The following is a 26,703-nucleotide window of genomic DNA, read 5'->3' on the forward strand; positions in this document are numbered from 1 at the left end:
GCACCTGAGTAGGAATCTTAGCAGTTGATAAGTAGGTCAGTGGGGGGGCTGAGCTCGTGAAGTTCTTTGTCTCGCTAAATCTGATGTAATCTTTCTTTTGGCTTCTCCCTTTTTGCTCCGGGTTACCACAGCAGATCCAATATGGGTCTGAAAGTTGATTTGGCTCAGGTTTTGGACCAGGAATGTTGTGTTTTGGAAGACAACACACACAAGTCACTTGCGCAATTGTGCTGCGTCGGCAAATCTCATGTCAAATCAACTCATGTATGGGAGTGTGTGCGAGTGGCATGTGTCGCCGTGGGCGCCACACTATGGAACCACATTGGGTCCTGGATGGCAAACCTCCAGGTAGACAACCAGTCATCCTCCCACTTCACGAAGTGGGAGGATGCAGCCAGGTGGAACATGATCAGCTAGTTGGTGTATTCCAGTTGCTGGAAACCTTACAACTTAGTCACTTGCAGGCAAGATAATGGCCAAAATGTGATAACTGATGTTCCGCCATTGTGGCACTTCTCTTCTAAGCCTCAAGTAACCAACTGTTTGACGCAAAATCATCAAGGAGTACCCAAGGATCCTCTGAAGAGACCTCATAACAAAACCCATTGCCTTAGCCTACTGGTTGGCATCCAAATCTCACAATCATATAGCAAAGGGCCTTTCAGACTGTTTTCAGACTCATTTTGTCACCTCCGCTCACATTATTTGCAAAAGTGGATGCTGCAACAATGCATCAGGATGCGCAGAGGGGGTAGAGATTTCTACGTCACTATCTAGATTTTCAAGCATCCAGTGAACAACGACAATTGCCATCATGGATTTGTGACAAGTAAAAGAGAAACACTCAGTTTGAGAGTCATAACCACAAGATTTGGAGGAAAAAACAGAGGAAAAGTGACAGACATCAGCCTGCTTGGGAGGAGTTTTGTTCAGCGTAGCTGAAGTGGCTGGGCCAGCCAGAGACCCACAGACCCGGTGAGACAGAAAGACAGCAGCTGATGTGATCAAGCAGACACACTCAATCCAAAATTCTTCACTTTTGGATATATATACACACACCCAGTTTGAGCAACAGAGCTTCTGCAAATTCGTATGAGGCAAGTGAGTAATCTGAAAATAATGTGACGTTAGAGCATCACTGAACACTAAAGATTTATCAGCTAATGTTAGCTTAGCCTTTACCCTTCACCTGCAGAATCAATCACCCAGTCAAGCTGAGTGAATGTTTTACATTTGTATATTATTTGAGCTATTTCTATTTTTACCAAATAAATCTACACAATTTTTTAATGCTTATTGCTCTGACTACAAGAACAGTCTCAACTTTATATAACTTAGATTTTTTTGATTTAAATTTTTTTAACTATCTAGTAATCAGACCTTAAAATTGAAAGAAACACGAAACAGCACTGTGCTATTTTCTTTAAGAGATATATTTCTTGTTGCTGAAATGTCCCACATCAGGAACATTTCAGCATTTGCTGTGCACAGAATCTTGCAAATACAGATGCAGCTCAAAACATCCAGTGATGGAGCTGAACACCAAATCCTGAAGTCCAGAAAGAAGAAGAGAACATCTCTGCTCTTCAAAATGTGAGGAAAGTGTCTCCAAAAACTCCACCAGAAGTTGAAGCTACAGAGGAGACCTTCATCAGTTAATAAAACAAAATAAAAAAAATAAAGGGGATAGATATCAAGGGAAGACAGCAAAAGCTTGCATTATTTGCAGATGATGTTTTAATATATTTGTGAAGTCCTAACACAACGTTGCCAGAGCTTATGACTGATTTTGGGGAATTTGGGCATTTATCAGGCTATAAAATAAATGCACAAAAAACACAAGTTCTAGCATATAATTATTTTCTGTTGGAAAATGTGAAGGAAAGATACAAAAGCAATTGGAACCAAAATTCAATGAAATATTTGGGGATTCATTTGACACATGACTTAAACCAGATGGAAATCGCAAATTATGACCCAATGATAGCAAAAATAAAAGAGGATATAGAAAGGTTGATTTTAATCACCTCAACCCTTGATGTAATTGTTGTAAAAGGAATTAAATTCCATGTACTTCTTCGTATATTGTATTTATTCCAAAACTTTCAGTGGAAGTATCCAACAAGGAATTCATAGAATGGGACAAATTACTCTCAAGATATATTTGGAGTGGGACAAAACCTAGAAAAGAAAATTTGTTTGATGTAATACATGACATGTATATGATAGAGAAATTGACCTATGTTGTGCGTATGGAAACTGAAACACTGACACACACACACACACACACACACACACACATATACACACACACACACACACACACTTATCTTGCTGTTTTGCTATTGGTTTTAAAAAAAGGGAAAGACTATTTTGAAAATGCAGTGATTCCATGGTAATCGTATGCAAAGTTGTAGGATAACTATGTGTACTGTATAGCAACAACAATAAAAAGATTTAAAAAAATGTCCTGAGAGTCCAGCTCACCTGTCATCTCTGAAAACCAACACCTGCTGCTATGCTTCTAAATAAAACAAGTCTCTTTAAAGAGGAACTATTCTATTATTTGACAAAGCTGTTTCTGTTTATATTTTAACATTAAATGAATGAATCATTAAACATGTCCATGAAGTCAAAGTTCAGTCAAAAAAGACACTTGCACAGGCAGACAAAGCCCCGCCCCTATTATGCACAATTTCAAAGCATTCACAATCACTAGAATAGTCAAATTCAAATTTTAGTAATTACTCAGTCCTGATTACATTAAAAGCAATCACATAGTCAATGAGGACATAATTAAATGTTGAAATGACTAAATTAAAAATGATTTCATCATGAGATTTATGTAATTGAGAAATCTTAATTAACAGACATACTGCAGTCAATGTTACATCATCTCCTGTTGTGTTTATAATAAATATTTGTAATATTTACAGTGTCCTTTTTTCCTGGTTGAATTGGAGATATAAATGAATGAATCTACCAGACTTAAAAATGTACACATTACTTGTCATGCTACTTTATTTGTCTAAATATAAATGCCCAAGGTTCATTATAATGTTAATCAGGAGATTATCTTCTGAAAAAATAACATAAGTTATGGTTTTAATTTACAGATATGAACATCAAAGATTTCTAAAGAGTCTTTTTTTTGTTTGTTTTACTTAAAGGTATTTTACTTAGGCTAATTTAATATTAAGGTTTTTTAAAACATTTTTTAAACTTCAAAATGTACAGTTTTGAGGTAAAAACACATTTGTAAGGATTTTCTTTAGAAAACTGCCATGTATAAATTAGCAGTTCTGATGTTCCTCTGATACATTTCTGCAGTCTGTCATCTTGTTTTGGCCTGATGCCTTGTTTCTATTGGAAACGTGAAGGTATGTTACACCGTGCTTCAGGTAGAAGATTGCCTTGCAGCAGTGAGAAGTTGGATGTCTAGAAACTTCCTGCTTTTAAACTCTGATAAGACTGAAATGATGGTTCTTGGTCCAGTGACACATCGGCATCAATTTGACCAGTTAACGCTCAGCCTCGGCTCGTGTGTCATACATCACACTGACAAAGTGAGGAACCTTGAGGTAATTTTTGATCCTTCGTTGTCCTTTGGCCTCCACATTAGAAATATTATTAGGACTGCTTTCTTCCACCTGCGAAATATAGCGAAGATTCGTCCCATCCTGTCTATGGCTGATGCTGAGACCCTGATCCATGCATTTATCTCTTCTAGACTGAACTACTGCAATGTTCTATTTTCTGGTTTACCGCAGTCTAGCATTAGGGGTCTCCAATTGGTTCAAAATGCTGCAGCCAGACGTTTGACACAAAGCAAAGTACAACCACATTACACCCATTTTGGCATCTTTTCACTGGCTTCCTGTCCCAGTGAGATCAGATTTTAGGGTTCTGCTACTAACCTATAAAATTATTCATTGACTGGCACCTCCCTACCTAGCTGACCTAATTAAACCTTACGTACCGGCCCGGGCTTTACGTTCTCAGGGTGCAGGACTACTTTGTGTCCCTAAGGTGAATAAGAGGTCTGCGGGTCACAGAGCTTTCTCTTATCGTGCCCCTGTTCTGTGGAGTGATCTCCCTGCGTCAATAAAACAGTCAGATTCTGTGGAGACTTTCAAGTCCAGACTTAAGACGCACTTATTTTCCCTTTCATATGGCTAGCATACTGGTACAGTTTTGTTTTACGCTTTTTACTCTTTTAATTCATTTATTAGTAATTGGAGCGGGCTGCGGCCTCAACTTTACCTAAATTCTGGGTCTTTTAGTGATGTTTAGGGCTAGTGGCCGGCGATCACCTTAGTGTTTCTCTGTTTTTCTTGTTGTTTAATGCTGGCAAATTATACAGTATTTTTTGTCTTTCTAATGCGTGATTCTTTTTTTCTCCCTGTTTAAGGTGCAGCTCCATCCAGAGATGGGAGTTGTATTTGTGTTGGCGACCCTCCTGTCCTGTGCGCCAGTAGCATTTCTTGTATATTCGTCCATGAATTGTTCTGTGAATTGTTCTGTAATTTATGTTTGTAGCATGGCCCAAGCAGAGGGTCACCCCTTTGAGTCTGGTCTGCTTGAGGTTTCTTCCTCAGAGGGAGTTTTTCCTTACCACTGTTGCTCTGGGGGTTGGTAAGGTTAGACCTTACCTGTCTGAAGCGCTTTGAGGCAACTCTGTTGTGATTTGGTGTTATATAAATGAAAATAAATTTTCAAAAAAGCGTACAGCGGTGAAAGTTATACTGAGTTGAACTTTGACCGTGGGGAGTTTGACATCAAGTGGCGGTGCGCGCCCCCAGAGAAGTGTTTGCACAAACTCCATTTTTGTACGTTGAACTGTGACGCGGCATTTGTGTGACATTTCTCATTGAAAATAAAGGGTTTTAGAGTGCACCATGTCACTTTTGCGTGTTCACTGTGAAAGGCCCTTAAGACAGTAAGCACCAGTACCCTAAAGACTTGGATCTTTGTTCTCCTGCATAGGCATCAGTATCACCAAACGCCTTTGTTCAGCACCGGTGTCACAGACCGAACAGTTCCCCCCTAAAAATCGGTCCACCCTGCCTTCACTGCACGTCCGTCATTCGCCGTGGTTCACGGATTATCACTTCATTTCTGCTTAAAACTGCACTCCAGTCATCATCTGTCTCAGTGACAGATATCTGAAGCTTTTGTACAACAATATTTCCACATAAATTCAGCATTATTTCATCATAAAAGGTGGAGGAAACGATCAGAGCAACACAGCTACATGAGCTGCTAGCTAATGCGTTCACATGCGCGTCGGTCATTTCAAAGCGCCACAGAGTTTTGCCTCGTTTTAGCTTAAAATGGCCTTGTTTCTGCTTAAAACTGACTTTAGAATGATTTAACAGGTTTTACCTTATCATCTGATGGTTAATAATCATATTAATCCATTTGATCACTTTGGGTGCTGTGGTTGCAAATGATGCATGCACAGTGGAGGCAGGGCAGACCGATTTTTAGGGGCGGATCATTCGGTCTGCGACACTGGCAACCATGTGGCATTGTGTGATGTGTTTTTGGCAGACAGTGGTGAGTTGGGTGGTGAATGCTACAGGCACTTCTCAATGCCACAACATGCTGTCTGTGTGAGAGGAGCTTAAGTTCTTCCCAAGTGTCTGTTGATCTCAAAGGCAGAGTATCCAGGAGACATATCAGTGCTGAATAAATGAATTACTCAGGAGGTTTGAGACTTTCACCACATACAGTCACATTTCTGACTCCAGGAAGTCACTGAAAGCCTCTATCTTAGTCTTGATCCAGGACGATCGCAAACCCAGACACTTTCAATTCCTCAGCTTCACAGGTACTGCAATCAGGGTATCTATTGATTGGCAAAGATTACAGCATTGCTTGTGACAGTCAATAAACCTATTCCTCACCAGTAAAGGCACCTAAGCCACTAGTTTGCACAACCTTACCAAACACCCAGTCCATGGTAGCAGATGAAGCAAGGCAAACTTTACCGAAGTTGACATTTAACACTTAAAGTCAAGAGGCCAAAACAAACAAACAAAAAACAGCCAAGTTTGGCAAGCTTGTTCCAAAATATGTGGCTTCATTGGTATCGACTGTATGGTCTCATCTCCACTCATAAAAGAGGCAGCAACGCGGGAGAAAACCTCTGAGTCGACAACAGCTACCAGCAACCTCCAGCGTACCTTTGTAGATAAACTGTTAGCAGAAAAACCCAAACTCCATGACCCAGTCACAAACGCATCCTACAACACAGACCAAAAATCTTTCTCCATTTCTCTCTTAGTCACAGAAACCATCCCAAAAAAATTCACACATGTTAAGGCTACACAAACACGACAGCCCTCCATGCATGCATAAAATGCCCATGAGATATGCAGCCAGCCTCAGAGCGCCCGGAGAGAATTCTCTTTCCATGCCCTCAGCGCATCAATGAATGTTTCATTTCCTGATTCCTTCATCCCTCCAAATGAGGCGTCGCCTGTCAGTAGATCTCTCCTGTTTAAATAGCTCCCATAATTGCCTGTGTTGTGCGCTGGGCAAGGCTGGCGTCCAAAGCAAATATTTCCAAGCTGAAAAGGGGGGTTCTAGCACGGTCGGGAGAAGTGCTCATGTTATTTGGACATAAAACAGTGTTTCAAAATTCTCTGGAGACGGTGGAAAAATAAGTGTTTTAATCAAGTTTAAGAGCTTTAAAAAATAAAAATAATAATAAAAAAAATAAGACACATCCCTGGTCTGTCCTAGGTTTCAATGGAGGAACCGTAGGGGTAAGAAAAGGTTCAAACAGGGAGAGATTAAGAGATCGGTTGTATTTGTGGAAGCCGTGTCCGCTGGTTTCTCAGATAGCCTTGGCTGTATATATAACATTTGGCCTTGTGCAGAGCTTTAGAACCATGTAAACACAGTGGTTACATTACAGAAACTCATTTTGAAGAAATTCTCAACTCTTTCGTTGTTCTTTTTTCTTTCAGGGTTCAGTGACTTTGGGGGTATTTATCGCTGACCTGGATTTTCTGCATGGGGCGAAAAGTGAAAAACTGCTGCTGTCAGTCATCAAAGCTGTCTGTGCATCCGCTTGGCAACTGCATGAACAGACAGAACCGTCTCTGCGGTCTAGACAGACCAGAGACAAGGAGGTGAGTGGACGGACACTGGCTTCTTTGGGCATTTTATTTTTTAACAGGAGCTGAGCAGGAGCACACTCTTTAATAAGGCAGCAAATCAGAGCCATGTGCGTGAACATGGAGAAAAACAGCTGGGGGAGCAGCAGGGGTTACGCTGCTCCGCGGCATCTGGCTTGATCTAAGCAGAAGGCTGTAGTGGAAAATAAACAACTAGTCAAGTAAAGTAAAATCTGGGAGGCTGCATGGGTGCAGTGTGTCGCCACATCCACCACATCATGGAACCACCCCGTGCCCTAGATACCTACCAGTCAGGCAGACAACTAGTAGCCATCTGTCTGCCACATTCAGGCAAAGCGTGGATGTCCCCTTCACCTTCACCTGCTGGGGTCCTCAACACTGAGGCACCTTCGTGCTGCATCATGCACCGAGAAAATGCATCATATTGCCACAATGTTATACCCAACACTCTCTCACCATGCAAGTATTTCTTTGCACAAGAGTCGCCATAAGTCACCCTTCACATGTAGGGTTGGGTATCGAGAACCGGTTCTTTTGGGGTATCGTTAAGAAATGATTCGATCCACCGATATCAATAGCCTTTTTGCTCAACAATTCCCTTCAGAGCGGCCATTGTTTTTGAGGGTGTTTGTCGGGAAAATGATCATTTCTCTATGTTGATTACAGACCCTGCAGCGGATCTGTAATGAACCGCTTCTGCAGCCTGGCTCTGCTTTGAACCTTGAACCAACAAAGCAGTGCTTCAATCCACTGGTTTGTTGGTTCATTGCTTCGCTCCTCTTCAGAAGTGGCAACTCCGCTTCTTATCCCCTCTCAAAGCCATTAAAATATGTCAATCGTGAGGCACTTTTGTGCAGAGTAAAGTGACCTAACTGGGACTCCTGTCTTGTTGCAAGAAAGAAACAAGAATCGTCCTCCGTTCCGTTGCTCCAAACGCTGCGCCGCTCTCTGCTGAGTCGAGTCCACTCGGAATTAATAACTTCAAAGCGAATCGCCGTTTAAATCAAATGACACCTCTTTCTAACCGTTGTAATACAAACAATAAACTGCAATTGATCAAAATGTTTTTTTCCTCCCAAAATGCGATGTCCTGCGCTGACGTGCAGCAGCCCAAGACTGTATGGCTGCAGACATGCAGACTCCAGCAGCCAGATGAGCTCAGCTCAGGAGTGTGGAGAGACATTCATGTCATTAATATCTGAAAGGAAATGCTTTTGACAAAACTACAAATTTTGTTCATTTCTATTTATGTCCAGAGTTTAAGAATCCAGTGACCAATTTCATATTTATTTACTTTAAGACACAATAAAATGTTGTTTGACATAGAAACTTGTAAAGCCTACTTGTAGTACACAGAGAATTCACAAGAGGTATCGATAAGGGCATCGATAAAGAAACGGATTGATAAGCAGAATCGATAATGGTATCAATATCAATAAAATCTTATCAATACTCATCTCTATTCACGTGGCACAAAGTCATTCCAGTGGTACCCAAGGATTCTATAAAGACACCTAGCACCAAAGACTTCAATCATCATTTTAGGTCACTTGTAAGTCTCCACCCGTAACCCGATCCCAGATAAGTGGTTGAAGATGTTTGTATGTATGTTAGTGTCCATCTCTCGCAACCATACAGTAAAACCGAAAACACTAGGACCTTTGTATTCCTGCAAAGATATGAGCCTCACCAAACACCTCTGTCCAGCAACCTTGTGACTCCATTAGGACTGCAACAATGATTATTTGGATCATCGATGAACCTGATGGGGTTTCGACACAATTTATCGATTAATCGGATTAGCTGGGAATTTTTTTTAAAATGTGCCAGGGAAACAGTTTTTCTCTCCTTCCATCACTTTACTGAACAAATGAACATTATTTGAAAACTTAAAATACTTGAAAATCAACAAATCGTCAAATGTCCCTTGGCTGTTGAAATATAAAATACAGAATAAAACAGTTTATAATAAAGAACAGAAATAATTATTTCAAATGACATTGTTTTATAAAAGTGCTGAGTTGCCATAAACAACATTGAAACATATAAATGTTATAAAATATATGGTGAAAAGAGGTATTTTTGTTGCTGCAAATGAGCAATTAGCATAACCAGTTAACCATAAAACCTAAATCAAAAACTGTAGCCTGACTCATTATATGTGCAACATTCTCTGTATAACTTGCAAACTATGTGGTCATTTCACAATGACACATGTGACTCATGTCTCTTTCTCTAAAATTGTATTGTAGCATTATTAGTTATTATTACTATTATTGTTGCTATTATTATTAATATATAAAAATAAATTAAAAAAACTATTATAATTTGTAATACGTTACTCTTTTACGACAGCAAATGCCTGAGCCATTAATATTATATAGAAAAACAATGCACAAACATGCTGAAATGCCAGCAGCTTAATGCTAACTTTAACACTAGAAAACGCCCATAGACATTGCTAATGCGTTATCAACGGCGTTAGCATAAATATTCTATCAAATGTTCAGAAGACCATAACAGGTTAGTTTAACACTAAAAAGGCACATATTCCTCACAGACATATTCTCTTTAGGGTTTTAGTGGAGAAAAATTAAGATTAACGGCTAAATAAAACAAATTAATCCAACGAAACAGCAGCTCAAAGTACTCCTTCATTGGTTCAAGTTCAAAGCAAAGCTCGGCTGATTATATGGACGAAACGAAACATTTGTGGTAAAACAAAGTTATTTAGCAACTAATCAATGACTAAATTAGTTGACAAGTATTTTAATAATCGATTTTAATCGATTAACTCGATTAGTTGTTTCAGCTCTAGACTCCATAAGCTCTTCCCAGGCATCTCTCGATCTTAAAGACCAAGGGCCTAGAGACCACTGTTGAGGAAAGTGAATGTCTTGATAAGTTTGACACGGACATCATAGAAAGCCAGAATCCTAGTCTTGATCAAGGAAAATGCAAACCCAAACACTGTGATTCCTTGCTCAGTTTCACAAGTGTTGCCAACCAGGGTATCCCTTGATTCTGCAAAGGATAACAGCATGATCAGTAAACCTTTCCTAACTAACAAAGGCACATACCTAAGGACTGGTTTCCACCACCCTACTAAACATCCAGTTGGTGCAACATTAACACTGTAGGAGCCAGAACACATCCCAGATGAATGCCAATTAAACGCATTAATTAAGGATTACAGGATTTCCTCTTCTGCTGTCACTATGTGATAGCAGAAGTGGAGTGTGCATGTTGCACACTCCACCCTAGTCTGACACATGTCAGCTGAATGTTTACAAATGGTATGTGCAGGAAATCACATTCTTCACCTTGAACTACAAATCATAGAAGGGTGGCTGTTGCAAACTGGAGGAGACAGTTTGATTTAATGGTTCCATTTCTTCATACTTCAAATACAGTCAGCTACATCTGCTCTGCAAACATAAAATCTCTGTTTACTGTACAATTTCTTCCAGGGACAGTTGATTTTATGCAATTACATAAACAAAACTGTTGCAGCTTTGATTAAACTCAGACTTTTTTCTTTTTTTTTTCTTTCTCCCAGTAACCATTTTGGTAAATAAGCACAGGCCTTTTTCCACTTCCAATCTGTTGCCGAATTCTTTCCTAAATGAAAAACTATGCAAAATGATATTTTTCCATTCCTCCAAAATGAGTCTGGAAATATTTTACAAACAAAACCCCAGGATAAGTGTTTAGTTGGACAGCCTCATGCTGAGGACTCAAGAGGCCCTGCGCCGATGTCTGATGGCTCACAGTCTGCTCAATGCCTACACCCCTAAACTTAATCTCAGTCTTGAGTTTCCCCAAAGCCCTGCCCGTGGCCTCAGTTGGAATTGTTAATTTCATGGTGGATAGGGCTGAGAAATCCTGAGAAAGTCTGTTCCTGTAGTCCTCAGGAGGCAGCTAATGCACCAATCTGAAATCAGTCTTTTACCTCATCAATCCAGCTCTCCTCTGAACTGTGAAGACACCCTTCTCAAAACCTGATCTGTACATGTCACAACAAAAGCACACTGGGGAGGGAGAGGAGGAGGTTTGCATTTAAAGCAGGGTAAATTATGGGGTTTCCTGCTGCTCCAAAAGAGTTAGTGCCATCCTGAAGCCCTCCGGCTGCGATAGGAGTGAGGTTAACCAGATAATCGACTCCCTACACCAAATCTTAAAGGGAAGTGAAAGTTAAATGCACCCCACGCAGGCTGGACTCAAATACTGTGTGTGTGTGTGTGTGTGTGTGTGTGTGTGTGTGTGTGTGTGTGTGTGTGTGTGTGTGTGTGTGTGTGTGTGTGTGTGTGTGTGTGTGTGTGTGTGTGCGTGTGTGTTTGGGGGTGGGTGGGTGGACGGTGCTATCATCTTTGCTTTAGAAGTCCCAAATACAATGCATTTAAGAAAACAGCAAAGGCTGCAAAGCAAATCAGCATGATGCCCTTTGATGATGATGATGATGGTGGTGGACCCCCCCCCCACACACACACACACACGCACAAACCCCAGAACCCGGTCAATAACACATCAGCCTGGAACCTCCTGTTTGATTAGTCAACCTTGCAACATGATCCCCAAAGGTTTACGAGGGATTCAGGTCAAGCCAGATGAGCACACAATGACTTTGTTGTAGACTTGGTGGATGCACATGCACGCACCCACATACCCACACACACACACACTTTAAATTCTTAGGGACATTCCCAATGTGATTAGCATAAAAACTGTGACGAGTATGCAAACATAACCATTAGCAAAATACTAAATGGTGACCTTGTCTTTGTCACGACATCAAAGCTGTTCTATAAACCTGTATTTTAAAGCTGTAATGGCATTGCTTTTCTGCTGTAGATCACTTAATGTCTTTGGGGAAGGTTAAAGTAAAAGGGCATTCATTTCCCTATAGATTGCACCGGGAATTGAGCTCCGCAAAATCAATACAAACCAAATCAGCTCTGGTCAATAGAAATCAAAGGAAAACTGCCTCTGAGCTGTGTGGAGCCTCCTGAAATCAGATCCCCCCCCAAAAAAAATACCAATATGCTCAGACTCATGAAAAAAAAACAAACAGAGAAAAGCTTTCCAGAGTGGCGATGCTCTGTAAAATATTTAATATCACTTTTAATCCTGCCTTTATTCCTTAATTACTCCAGCACAGTGCACAAGGGTGTGACATTTCCACTTAATGAATAACTGAATTGTATAATTTTGGTAGTACCACATGGTATCTAAATGTTGGGACTGTGGTGGTAAAGCCTGGGACTTATTTTGCAGACAGTGATGATATAAGTTACCTCAGACAGTTTAACGAACTACCAGTGATCGAAGGGTATTTGGGTTTCTGTAGGACCTCATTCAAAACACGTAGGTCATAAATACGGGGACAGCGGTGCTACTAATAACCTTGTTGCATCTGGTTTTCATTGCCAAGAAGATGTGTGTTTTGGATTAAATCGACATTGATCATCGTGTTGTTTGTTTTCATTTTAAACCAAGACCCAAAATTTTTTACAACCTCGACATGAAAGAGGTGTGGTGCCAATTCCTTCTATCACTTCTGCAGGATAACAGCTATGACAGTTACAAAAGATGCAATCAACTCCTCATGCCCCACTAGTTCTCCGCAGCATTGCTCCATGCAGAGATCTGCAGTTGATGCAATTGCTGCCTGAGAGGTAAATTATACAGCGAGTGACATCTCACTCCACGCCGAAAGCAGCGGCTCGCTGTGATATTGCATTGCTTCCACCTTGCTGACTTCCTGACATCTTTGCAGTTCAGGGCGGACAGGGAAGTCCTCAGAAAGCACAGCACTCCCAGCGAGACGCATCAGGCTACGTTCTGCTTCATGCACCGCCACCTCCTGCCACCACCCAATGTCATTATGCTGCCAACACATCCAATTACACGGAGTCATGTGGCACGCGTGGCGGCTGGCAAACAAAGGATACATGCAGGTGTTGCTGCGTTGTGGCCTGACTTGTGCTGCTGAACTGACAGTCACACAAACGGGTGCCTGCAGGCTACAGCAGAACTTTAAAGCCAGTGGCAGTTTAGAATGAAAGGTTACCCCCAGATCTTAGCTGCCAAAGCAGAAATAAGAGAAAAATCACAGAAGTTTTGCTGAAAACAACATGAGGTATCCCCAAAGGACAGCACCTTAAAGATCTCGTACTATAACCTCAGGGTGACCTTTGTGGATCAGGTGAACATCTCCGCCTGTGAAGCCTCAGGCTCATCTGGTCTGTGAAGGTTTATGAGGGTCGATCTCGTCTGGAAACCAGCTGCTTAGTCTCTCCAGTTCAGGGCCAAAGAGGCTAATCTTTTCTCAGGAGCCAAAATAAAGAGCTTAAACCTAGAAAAGGAAGCGAGGGCCTCAACATGAAACCTGGCAATATTGCTTCCTCTCCTCCACTCTGTGTTTGTGAGGATTATTCCTTTTAGCAGAGCCAAGTTGGGGGCATTAGAATGAGTTAAACTACGTAGAAAAACGTCCGGACTCAGCACAAGAGCTGAAGACTCTGTAATTGCCAGCTTTTACAACCCCCCCCCCCCCCCCAAAAAAAAAACAAAAAAACAAAGAAAAAAACAAACAGAAACAGCAGAGATCAGATTTGATGCTTCTATAAACTGCAGTATCTATGTTGAGGCAAAGTTATCATTTAATAATCAGAAATTAAATCAACATCTTAACTAAAGTGCCAAACCCAGAGAACCACTTCCATCCGACGGCTGCAACTAAATAGCGCAGCGGACAACTGAAGAAATCCTTCAAATGGTGATGCAAGCACCAAATTTGGCACAAATATACCTTAGACATTAACATTACCCATTTGAAAAGGTAGGGTGTCCACTTGAATTTTCAATAGGCAGCCAGGCAGGGGTCAATTGAAGAATTACACAGGTGTCAAAATTAAAAGATGGTGACCTTTTCAATCATATTGAAAAGTATACCACATTATTTGTCTAATGATAGAGATTCCAAAAAGGGATAGTTTCGACTATCTGTGACTGAATGTTATTTGAGTTATGGGGTAAAAACAGCAAGAATGGTGACAAAGGTCAATTTCAGTTTGTACAGGGGTCAAAAGTTAAAGTTGCTCTAAATTTGGAAAAACCTAATGCAAATTATTACCTCAAGCAATCATTTGCATAGCTTTTTAACATGCCGTTGTATTATTTGTCATAAAAAAATACTTATTTTAAATGGTTAAAAAATTCCAAACATATAAAAGGAAATAAATGCCAGAAATAATAATAAAGCATCTGTAGGAGAGGGCAGTATGGTGGCTTAGTGGTCAGCACTGTTGCATCACAGCGAAAAGGTCCTGGGATCACTTCCCACCTGGTCCTTTCTATGTGGAGTTTGCATGTTTTCTTGTGTGTTTCCGTGGCTTTGCTCTGGGTGCTCCGGCTTCCTCACTTCCAAAGACATGCAGGTTATGTGAAGTAGAAACTCTGAAAGTGCATCTGGGTTTGTCTGTCTATATGTGGCCTTGTGATGGGCAGGCATTCTTTGCAGGGTGTAGCACAACTCTCGCACTGTGACTGGTGGGATAGGCTCCAGCCCCCCGTGACCCCTAACATGAGTAAGTGGGTATAGAAAACGAATCAATAAATAGGGCAAACAATTAAGGAAGAAAATGTTGCACAGATCTTTCCTGAGAGACAAAACCACACAGAAAATAAAACTGTGTCATACTTTTCATTAGTATTTTCTGGATCAATAAATTAGTTGTTTGGGCCATAAAATATAAGAAAATGGAGAAAAATGTCCTTCATAGTTTCTTAAAGCTCAAGATGACTGCAAATGTCTTGTTTTGTACACAACCCAAAGCGGAGCAAAGAAAACAGAAAATGTCCACACTGAAGAAGCTGAAGTCACAGAATTTGGACTCAACATGATTAATCAATTATCAAAATAGTTGTAGATTGAAAGTTGATTATTTGTTGCAACTCTGCTCCATACAGGCAGATTGGTGGAATAAAATAACGTAAATCATAAAAGTTCTGCATGTTGGCTCGTGCGTTTCACGATGACAAATTAGATCAAGGGGTTGGTTGGATGCAGCCATGTGTATTGCAATTACACACCTGTTCACAAAGCAGGAAATGATCCCCAGCGCGGCAAATGAGCCACACACATATAAACGCCATTGCTAAATGGCCTAGAAAGTAAAGCAGGAATGAGAGACACGCAGAAATACAGCAGGAGAAACCAAAACATGGGGATATTTTAAAGTCTGAGCTTATTAAAAACTGCTGTTGTGGATCCCCTTTTAAAGAATTCAAACATACAGGGTGCAGAAGTAAGTCCTAACATAGGCCGTGGGGCCCTTTGGGCCAGTGCTTACCCTCCGATACAATAGCATCAAGTGGATGAGAGTCTACAACCTCTCATGGATGGAACACCAGACCATTGCAGGTTACTTCACCAGTCAAGGCTGGTACCCATTTACAGCTGGTGGGACTGACATGACATTTAGGTTAAGTTTTCATATGACACGTTTATTCGTGCCTGGTAATCTTCATATATATTCCATATACTGTTTGTATATTGTGTAACTTATTCATAGCTATTCGTACTTACAACTGATTTACTAAGTGTTTTCTACCTGCAAATAATTTTCTAAACTTTTTCTTATACTATGATAACTATGTAAAATAATAGTCCTACATAATAAGATAATAGAATTTTACCCTGTTCCTTATATATAAGTTACAATATAATGATAGCTACTTATAAGATGGGGCGGTCACTAGCCCAGCCAACCAAGGTGATGGACTCTTACCCTAGTCCCTTAAACAAGGGTTTAAATATCATGATGGCTACGTATAAGAGGGGGCGGTCACTAGCCCGGCAAACCAAGGTGATGGACTCTTATCCTAGTCCCTTAAACAAGGGTTTAAATATCATGATGGCTACGTATAAGAGGGGGCGGTCACTAGCCCGGCAAACCAAGGTGATGGACTCTTATCCTAGTCCCTTAAACAAGGGTTTAAATATGATGATGACTACGTATAAGGGGGCGGTCACTAGCCCGGCAAACCAAGGTGAAAAAACCTACCATCCCTGGTTCTCAAGACCAGGCACCTAAGTGGCTCTACTTTACTCTATTCTACTCTTCCTTTTTTAGATATACCTTAGTATACACTAGCAGAGTTCTACCTTAGAAATGGAATATATTCTAGAAGACATACCTTACTGAATTTTCATGAGTCCAAGGATACAGGCAGGGAGTACGAAGCACAGACCTGCAGTTGGACTACCAATACACAGACCGGGGGTGGAGCAGGTCACTTAGGTAGAGGAAAGGCACCTTGACTCTTGCACGCATTTAACCCCTGCACTGCTACACAAATTCGTTATGCCAATGCGACACACTGTGTTCCACTGGACGTTGTGCTTTGTGCTGCTGGATGCTGCGTTATATAAAATAATTATTTAATCATTTGCTCTCAGAATGTGGCTGATGAAACCACCTCTAATCGCTCCAAAATCACAGAGAAATTTTCTACAGCTGCAGCTGTTCTCATTTGCTTCATGATGTGGAGAACACATTTGGAATCATCTCAAAGGTAATTATTTATAATATTTATATTGTAATGGCATGATAAAACTGTATTTTCATTCTTTCTTATGAGTAGCTGTAAAATTATGTTTATTATAGATTGAACATTTCATCATAATCGTTCAGATGAGCTATGACTCGCAGTGACACACAGTATTTTTGAATTGTTTAGACAATGTTCACATGCAGTTCACAAAATTAACGCGTGCCAGAGATTTTGAACATTTCTAAATGTTCTTTGCACACATGCACACAGCCGTGCACAGTTTACAGTGCTTTACATCGGTCTACAACAAGTTTACTCTTCTGGCAGGGCAGATTGCATACCAAATCAAATCAAATCAATTTCATTTATATAGCGCCAAATCACAACAAACAGTTGCCCCAAGGCGCTTCATATTGTAAGGCAAAGCCATACAATAATTACGGAAAAAGCCCAACTGCCAAAACGACCCCCTGTGAGCAAGCACTTGGCGACAGTGGGAAGGAAAACCTCCCTTTTAACAGGAAGAAACCTCCAGCAGAACCAGGCTCAGGGAGGGGCTCTGCTGGGACTGGTTGGGGCTGAGGGAGAGAACCAGGAAAAAGACATGCTGTGGAGGGGAGCAGAGATCAATCACTAATGATTAAATGCAGAGTGCTGCATACAGAGCAAAAGAGAAAGAAACACTCAGCGCATCATGGGAACCCCCCCAGTAGTCTAAGTCTATAGCAGCATAACTAAGGGATGGTTCAGGGTCACCTGATCCAGCCCTAACTATAAGCTTTAGCAAAAAGGAAAGTTTTAAGCCTAATCTTAAAAGTAGAGAGGGTGTCTGTCTCCCTGATCTGAATTGGGAGCTGGTTCCACAGGAGAAGAGCCTGAAAGCTGAAGGCTCTGCCATACCAGTGCACGGACCAAATTCGTGCAAGTGTCGAGGTACCTGTCGGTATTAATAATTCCAGACCAATACCTTAGCCAACTTTTATAAGCACGACATTTGAAAAAGTAGTGTTAAAACATATCACAAATATCCTACACAGCAACAATTTTCCATTTAGGAATTTCAAGTCAGACTACTGCAAAAACACCTGTCATAAATACAGTCACTTGAGACAATATACCGCTGCTACTTAATAACTTGGGGCTGATGCACATTTATATCTTCTATGGTGAGATACAATGGGAGAAGGAAGCTTTTTTGTTTATTCATTTTCTCAAACTGCAAGTGTCCCCATGGGCACCATCATCAGAATATAGAACACCAACTTTCAAACTTATGCTGATGATTCACAACTGGACATTTGAGATGAGACTGAAAACAGGTTCACAAATGGAGGAGATGAATTAGTGAATCCGTAAAGTGCTAATAAGTTCACAGTCATCACTTCACATAAATAAAAGACCCAATTAAGCAAACTAAGCTCGCAATATCAAGGTTTTCATACTGGGGGGAAGCATCATGCTGAGGTTGTAAGAAATCAGGAGATGATTGGGACGTGAGGTTCTGACCTGGGGGGGTTTGTGATGTAAGGGAAGGAACCAGACAGATACACAAGGGGAGAGATGATGTTTAAGTTTAGCAGCTCCCAGCAATCGGAAAGGAGCGTTTTTCTCTTCAGTTCATAAAATTGTTAAGTGTAACACATTCTCCTCAAGCCTAATGTGAAAGCTGCACTGGTGAAATATTAAACCCTGGGAAAGCATGCTTGGCTGACAGCTCACTCAAAGCTCCAGGCTCAGGGTCAAACTCTTCATAAATTCACTCCTTTTCATGTGTGAAACTCTGCGCTCGTAACATATATTAGCATGTGACAGACACGCAGGGAGAAGAATTTATGCACCGACATCTGTTCCATCAGGTGGAGCTTTGACGCGCAGTATAATGTATATGTTCTCCTGACAAAAGCCCATTTAACACTATTTACCTGCATAATCGTGTACAGGGCAAAGAATGATCAGTTTAACCGTTCACCTCACACACTCACCGAGACAGTTGTGCCCATCATGTGCCAAGCGGAAGCCATCATAGCATGTGCACCTGTAATTTCCAGGGATGTTGATGCACTCATGGACGCATCCACCGTTGTATTCAGTCGCACATTCGTCAACATCTGCAGAGAGAAAATACACAGTGATTCCAGAGCACTTAAAGAGAATTGAACCCCGCCACCCCCACGTTACTAATTTCAGAATCTGTATGAGACATCTGTCGTGACGACTTGATTCATCTGTTTAAAAAAAAAAACAAAAAAAAAAACAGGAATATGGATGAGCTGTAATTAAATGTTTTTTTGGTATTTTATATTTAATAACTTTATTTCTTACTGATGTTTATTTTAAGACTAGAAAAATCTATGAACCAGAATCATACAACTGCACATTTCACTAACGATACCAATTCATTTAATGGGAAAATGTGCATTAGTATTAAAAAATATTAAAAATATTTCAGAATTCATAAGTCAACAATTTTTGGACAAAAGTAAGTATCTACAGATGAGTGATAGATAGACAGATGAAACGTAGGCATCCCAGCTGAATGGGCCCTCAACACTGAGGCTCATCCCTGCTGGATTACGCCTGGAGAAACATGCTATGCTGTTGATGCTCCCTCTCAGTGCAAGTGAGACTCCTCATCTGAATCTCCCTAAGTAACCACTTATTTGACAAAAAGACATTCGAATGGTACCCAAGGAAGCTCCAAAGAGACCTAGTACCAAAGATATTTTATTGTTTACGTGGGTCACTTGTCTCACAACCATAAAGAAAGAGAAGAAGCACCGGAACCTTGAAGACTTGAACCTTCATTCACTTAAAAAGATATCGGCATCACCTAACATCTCTGTCCAGCAACCTTATGACTCCATAAGCTCTTCCGAGGCATCTCTTGATTCCAAACTCTGAGGACCCAGAACATGAATGTCACTGTTGAGATAAATGAATGTGTCTACAAGTTCAAAACTTTTGCTGCATATAGATACACTTCTGATGGCCGATGCTAGGAAGTCATTAAAAGCCTAGTCATGATCTAGTACAATCACAAACCCAGATACTCAGATTCCTCACTCAGCTTCTCAAGAGCTGAAATCGGGTCTTCATTGGTTGTACAAAGATCACAGCAACGTCCATGAAGTCAAAGTCAGTAAACTTTTCCTCGCCAACAAATGCAACTAGGTCGCAGGTTTCCACAACCTATTCAACACCCAGTCCATGTAAGCACTGAACAGTGTAGGAACCAGAAGACATCCCTGATGAACACCAGTTTTCACTGGGAAAAATTCAGAGTCTCTGTCCCACTCCGTATAGCACTTACAGAACCTGTGCTTAGGCTGACTATGATGTCCATCAATTTTTTGAAGATCCCACAAATTCTCTCAGACATAACATTTCTAAAGGTACACTGCACAATCGGTGCCTCCCCTGTTTGGAAACAGAGAGACCACAGCACATTTCAATTTAATCGTCTGCAGAGGACACCGAGAAGAAATGGAATAATAATTTAAAATGTAAACAAAACAAAAAACAACACAACAACAACTGTTATTAACAAGTTACTATTATTTCAAATAAACATTTCTGTTACAGAACACTAAAACAAATAAATAAATGACGTAACAACAACATTTGCGGTTTATATATATATATATATATATATATATATATATATAAACAAACAAACCTGTTTAAGCAGAACACATTAAGTTTTGCATTCAGGATCATCAGCCAAGCATGCGTTCTGAGAGAATGAACCAAACTGATAAATCGATTTAACCCTGGAATCTAAAATTGGTTGCAGTTAGAAGCTCAAGATGAGCAAATGTGACACACAAATGGAGAGTGCAGACGGAGTGGAGATTGATATGACAGACGGAGGAAAGTTGTCCGTTATGGTTATGGTGACGACTGAGGGGCACACACTGAGAACACAGTACACTTCTACTCAGCACTTACTGGCCCATTTAGGGCCAATGATACCGGAGGTCAAGCTCCTCGGTGAGGCAGCTTCACTCACGGCTTAAGTGAAGCTGACAGCAGAGAGACAGGACTGAAACAAAAAGGCTGTCCTGCTGTGTGCTGTACTGCAGCCCACAAACCTTATTCTCTCCCTGATAACAGAATCAGTTCTCTCCATGCCCAAAACTATCCCACATATTAACACCACTAGTATTTTTTCTGATGACTTCATTTTTATTACCACGTCATACTACAGTAATTCCCAGGTTCATCTTCATCATATTTACATCTAGATATGGTCATCATGGTTAACAAATTTATATAGGGGGCTGAAAATGCCTAGGTGTGGTCAGCATAGTTTGTGTGTGTAGTTTGTGTTTTAATGAGAAAACTTGCCTGTACATGATAAATTTTAAATCTGTCAACCAAAACACAGAAAACGTAGTTGTTGCCAGAAGTTTACATACACAACTGTGGACATTAATGTCATGGCCGAATTGGGATTCCAATGATTTCTTTGCATGCACTATTTTACTGAAAACATATCTTTAATTAAACACACACACACACACATATATTAAAAACAATAATTTTGTGAACATGGGGGCAATTCAGGTGCAGTCAGCAGTAAAAATTACATTACATTCATAAAACCACATCATACAAATTCATAAAAAAGATAAAAACATAAAAAACATAAAAACACAGCAGAATAAATATACAAAACAAGAGCCCAGAAATAAGGTGCGAGTCAGTGTAGACTTAAGTGCAACAGTGAGTCCTTAGGTGTTATTTAGGAGAGCAATGGCTGTGGGAATAAAAGAGTTTTTTAATCTGTTGGTTCTGCATCTGGGCATTACCAGGCGTCTGCCCGAGGGCAGAAACTTAAATTGTGGGTGCAGAGGGTGTGCAGAATTGGCCATAATTTTCCTGGCTTTTGACACAACCCTTGTTTTAAAAAGGTCCATAATGTCCGTGCACTGAGTTCCCATAATTTTACCACATTCCTTGACAATATTACAAAGACGATTGCGATTCTTAAGGTTCAATAGGTTAAGCCAACACAGGAAGGAAAAAGTTAACACAGACTCCACAAAGCAACAGTAGAACATTTTCATGAGGACACCATCTACATTATAATTCCTACGTTTTCGCAGAAAGTGCATTCTCTGATGAGCCTTACTGCACACTGCATTAACCTGCAATTCAAAGGATAATTTATTGTCAATTTGGGTGCCCAGATACTTATAATTCTCAACAATATCTATGGGCTTCCCATCAATGGACATATGATTCAGAACAGGTGGTGTTTTCCTGAAATCAATGTGCATTTCTTTGGTTTTATCCACATTTATATCAATCAATCAATCAATCAATCAACATTTATTTATAAAGCGCTTTACAGCACCGACTGGTGTCCAAAGTGCTTAACATTAAAAACACAAATTTACAAAAATAAAACACATAGAAAATAAAATTTTTAAAACAACACATAAAAAAGAACATAAAAATAACAGAACATGTCACCTCCCCACTAAGTATTAAAAGCCAGTTTAAATAAATAAGTCTTTAACTTAGATTTAAAAAGTGCTAGGTCAGGAATAGTACGTAACTCAAGAGGTAGCTCATTCCACAGTCTCGGGCCAGCTACCGCAAAAGCATGATCACCCCAGCGTTTATATCTTGACCTTGGAACATCTAAGTAAAGCTGGCCAGATGCCCTTAATGTCCTACTGTAGGTGCGCAAAGTTAAAATTTCAGACAAGTAGGGAGGTGCAAGGCCATAAATAGCTTTAAAAACAAACATTAAAATTTTAAAATCAATTCTAAAACGAACTGGAAGCCAGTGGAGTGAGTACAGGATGGGCGTAATATGCTCACGTCTAAAAGTGTTTGTCAAAAGACTAGCAGCAGCATTCTGCATCAACTGGAGACGTGCAAGAGACGGCTGATTAATGCCCGAATAAAGTGCATTACAATAATCAAGTCTGGAGCTGATGAAAGCATGAATGGCCATCTCAAGATCACGTCTACTGAGAAAGTGCTTTATTTTAGCCAAAAGGCGAAGTTGGAAAAAACTAGCTTTGACAACAGAATTTATCTGTTGATCGAACCTCAAACAGCTGTCAAATATCACTCCCAAATTCTTGACAGCTGGTTTTACATAGTTAGCCAAATCACCAAAATTTGGTGTTACCACATTTGGTATGCCAGTGCGCTCAAACACCATGATCTCAGTTTTACCACCATTCAGGTAAAGGAAGTTTTGGGACAGCCACTGCTTTACATCACGAATACAATTAAATAATGATGACAAAGCATCACTCCCATTAGTCCTCACAGGCAGATAGATTTGCAGATCATCTGCATAACAATGAAAGGACAAGTTGTGCTAGGTTATAATTGACCCCAATGGCAGAATGTACAAAGAAAATAGAATCGGCCCAAGGACAGATCCCTGCGGCACTCCACAGCACAGAGGAGCAGTTGATGAGGAAAGGTCCCCAATCATGACAGAAAAGCTCCTTTCAGCCAAATATGATCTAAACCACTTAAGTGCAGTACCATGAATGCCAATAAAATGTTCGAACCGGGAAACAAGTACTGTGTGATCCACAGTATCAAAGGCTGCTGTGAGGTCCAACAGAACCAGCACAGCAGGATTCCCTGCATCCACTGATAAAGTGATGTCATTATGAACTTTTAAAAGTGCTGACTCAGTGCTGTGTCGCGATCTAAACCCAGACTGGAATTTTTCAAGGATGAGATTGTCTTCTAAAAATGATTGTAACTGTAAAAAGACAACCTTTTCTAAAACCTTAGATAGAAATGGCAGATGAGACACAGGTCTAAAATTGGATAAAACTGATGAGTCCAGGTGAGGTTTTTTAAGAAGAGGTCGAACCACAGCATGTTTAAAAGCAGCTGGAACAGACCCTGATCTAAGACAAGCATTGATAAAAGTTAGGAGACCCGCCCCAACAGTATTAAAAACCTCCTTCAGCACCTTAGCACCTTGAATAGCACCACTCTAAAAAGTCCAGCAAGACCAAACTGTGGTCTGTGGAGTCATCACTGTGCAAAAGGGACAGGATGACTGAATCATCTGCATATTTTATGATGTGATGATTATCATGTTGGCTTTGACAGAGATTAGTATTACTTTATTTTGAAAATTTGCCATATCAAACATGCAGATCACAAATCAAATTTCCATGCTGGATCAGTCGGGGCCCAAGTTAACAACAACAACAACAACAATTACATTAGGAGGGTGCTTACTAGAGCACAATAGGTGCTAATTAGAGCTATTGTTTAGTCACCAGCCTATAGCAGTCGGCCTCTCGGTAGGAGGTGTCTGGTTAGGTTTAAAACTCCAGCTTTTGTGGCTTCTGTGTATTCTTCTCTACAAGAGTCAAGACAGAAGTCAGACTACCAGAGCAAGAATTTTACCTGAGGAAGCTTCTGCGATTTGAAGCGAAATGTCCTCGCGTCAAGCAACCCAGTCCAGTCGAAGATTCAAGTTTCTGTACTATGGAAAACACCTGGACAACTGAGAGCCTATACAGAAACAACAACAACAACCACTGCCAACACTGTTATCTAGCAGAGTGTTTGAGTATCTACCTATCAGTGATCAAAAATGATGACGCTGATAGTTTCTCAACACAAACATAAAAAGGGTTTGTTTGACAGCATATTGGATTCATCAATGTATAGTACAGTTGGAAAGTCCAAGGAGCTCAGTGCAGATTGGAGAAAGATGATCTACACAACTCAGGAATGTCTCTTGGAACGACTTCTAATCTGAAAATTCCAAGATAACCCATTAAAACATATGCATATATGTCCAAGTTATTGGGAGTATAACCACTTCGTCAAGGTCTGGAGGAAGAGCCAAAAAGTCACAAAAAGTCACCTTTATCCAAGAGGAAATTGCTTCAGATGATCAGGAACAACCCAGAAACCACTAAGACACAGACCTTCCATTAACTGGAAGCTTCTGGAACACCAGCAATTTTCAGTCTACACTGTGAAGCTGGAATGAGAGGCTACTGTCCAAAAAAGCGCCCCTGCTTCAAAATATACACATTCAAGCTTAAGATTCCAGATAACCACACAGACCAAATATATAAATAAACAAATAAACAAACCTTTGGAAGGAAAATTTTATGTCAAATGAGACAAAGAAGGAGGGACATGTTTGGAGGACTAAGAACACTATCCCAAATGTTAATTATGGCAGCATTATGCTGTGGTGCTGTTCTGTGGAATCTGTGCTTATCACCGGAAAAAATGACAAAAATTGTTGAAAAATTTGAAATTTGAAAGAAAAAGAAAGACCTTTATCCACTTTGTTAGTCCGATTCCCTCCAAAAGTTAATAAGTTTCCTCCATGGCCCAAACCCCAGAGTTTCAAGAAAATCAGTTCAGTAGGTTTTTTTTGCATGATCCTGCTAAAAGTTAAACAGACAAACAGCACTGAAAACATAACCTCCTTGGTGAACATTAAAAAAACAAACAAATGAGAAAACGCTTCAAACTAGAGCACCGCGTTCATACAGCACAAATCGCTGCCAACATGAGTTTCCAAGCCTCCAAAATTTTACCTTGAAAAAAAAAAAAAAAAAATTCAAGCTCAATGTCCTGTTAGAAGTGGCTTTTCATAAGCTAAATTAGATGTGATCATATGAGTATGTTTTTAGTTCATGTACTTGATTCAAAGTTTTTTTTTGTGGTGTCTTGTTTTGTTTTTCAAATTTTCAGTTTCTGAATTCTTTTTCAGATAATTTTCACAGAACATTGGTTATCTCTGCTATGCAGAATTTGTCACTGCTTTTTGGCACCTGGTTTCTGACTGATAACTGGAAGATAAACAAACAGGCATAAAACTGGAACCTCCATCCAATTTTGGTGGTGTAATTAAATTCATAAAAGAAAAATGAGAGTGACTGAGGCACTTTTGATTGAGATATAATACAAAATGTAAACTAAATGGGCTTTCAATATTAAATTCAAATGTTCACGAAATCCACACTCTGGATCAGATCCGGATCAAACTTTGTCAGTTGATAACGGATTCCATCCTACATAACACTGTCAAACATGAAAGACATTTGAGTTATGAATTTTTTTCAATGTTAAAGAATAGGGATTCCAATTTTCCAAGATTTTTCCTGACTTTGAACTTTGGCCTAGAAAATTGAATCAGTTCTTACCTATCAGGATATGAATCCTCTGTAAAATATTCATAATGATATATGAAATATTGTGGGTTACAGGCTGTTCACAAACAGACAAACAAATGGTGGAAAAAAATAGGCACATGTAGATGGCTAATATTGAAGAACAAGTGAAATTTGGTTTGTTGTCAAGAGATATGTGATATGAGTATCACTTTAGTTTAATCCATATAATGATTTGAAGTTTATTCCTCTAGCTGCAGGTATGCATCACCCCCACCCCACCCACACCCATAAATTTGCATAATGACAGCTGATGGGTTACAACTGAACCTGAGGGGATAAAAGTTGCATGAGGAGAGAGTAGAGAAGGTCAGGAAATCCCTGCCATTCTTTTTAGGAATTCACTCTTTTTCTCCAAATAAAATGTTGTGGAAGATTGTGGTTCTATTTTCACACATGTACAACTCAATTCTAATGTTTTAATATCCCCACGTCCAACTTTTTGCTTGGATGGGTGAGGATATTGGAGTTATACAGGAATAACAAGAACCATCTGTACATGAGTTTACACATCCAAAACCAGCTAGTGAATTTCAATGAAACATCACCCAGTGGTAGCAATTTTAATTTAATTTAACCTTTATTTAACCAGGTTAGTCCCACTGAAATCAAGATCTCAAGGGAGACTTGGACAATTATAATGATATCAATCCACCTAACCTGCATGTCTTTAGATGTGGGAGGAGGGAACCCACACAAACACAGGGAGAACATGTAAACTCCACACAGAAAGGCCACAGGTGGGAATCGAACCCATGGCCTTCTTGCTGTGAAGCAAGGGTGCTAACCACTAATCCACC

At 40.1% G+C, this 26,703-nt stretch overlaps 1 protein-coding gene across 2 annotated transcripts in view; it reads right to left on the reverse strand.

Moving 5' to 3' along the window:
* Positions 1-26,703, reverse strand: part of scube3 (signal peptide, CUB domain, EGF-like 3) — a 316,073-nt gene that overhangs the window by 175,036 nt on the left and 114,334 nt on the right. For both annotated transcript variants that reach the window (XM_034172863.1, XM_034172864.1), the window contains exon 3: positions 18,689-18,814. In XM_034172863.1, coding sequence (XP_034028754.1) covers positions 18,689-18,814 — 126 coding nt within the window. The remainder of the gene's footprint in view (positions 1-18,688; positions 18,815-26,703) is intronic.

Source organism: Thalassophryne amazonica, chromosome 6 (assembly GCF_902500255.1).
Source record: "Thalassophryne amazonica chromosome 6, fThaAma1.1, whole genome shotgun sequence".
NCBI classification, from domain to species: domain Eukaryota; kingdom Metazoa; phylum Chordata; class Actinopteri; order Batrachoidiformes; family Batrachoididae; genus Thalassophryne; species Thalassophryne amazonica.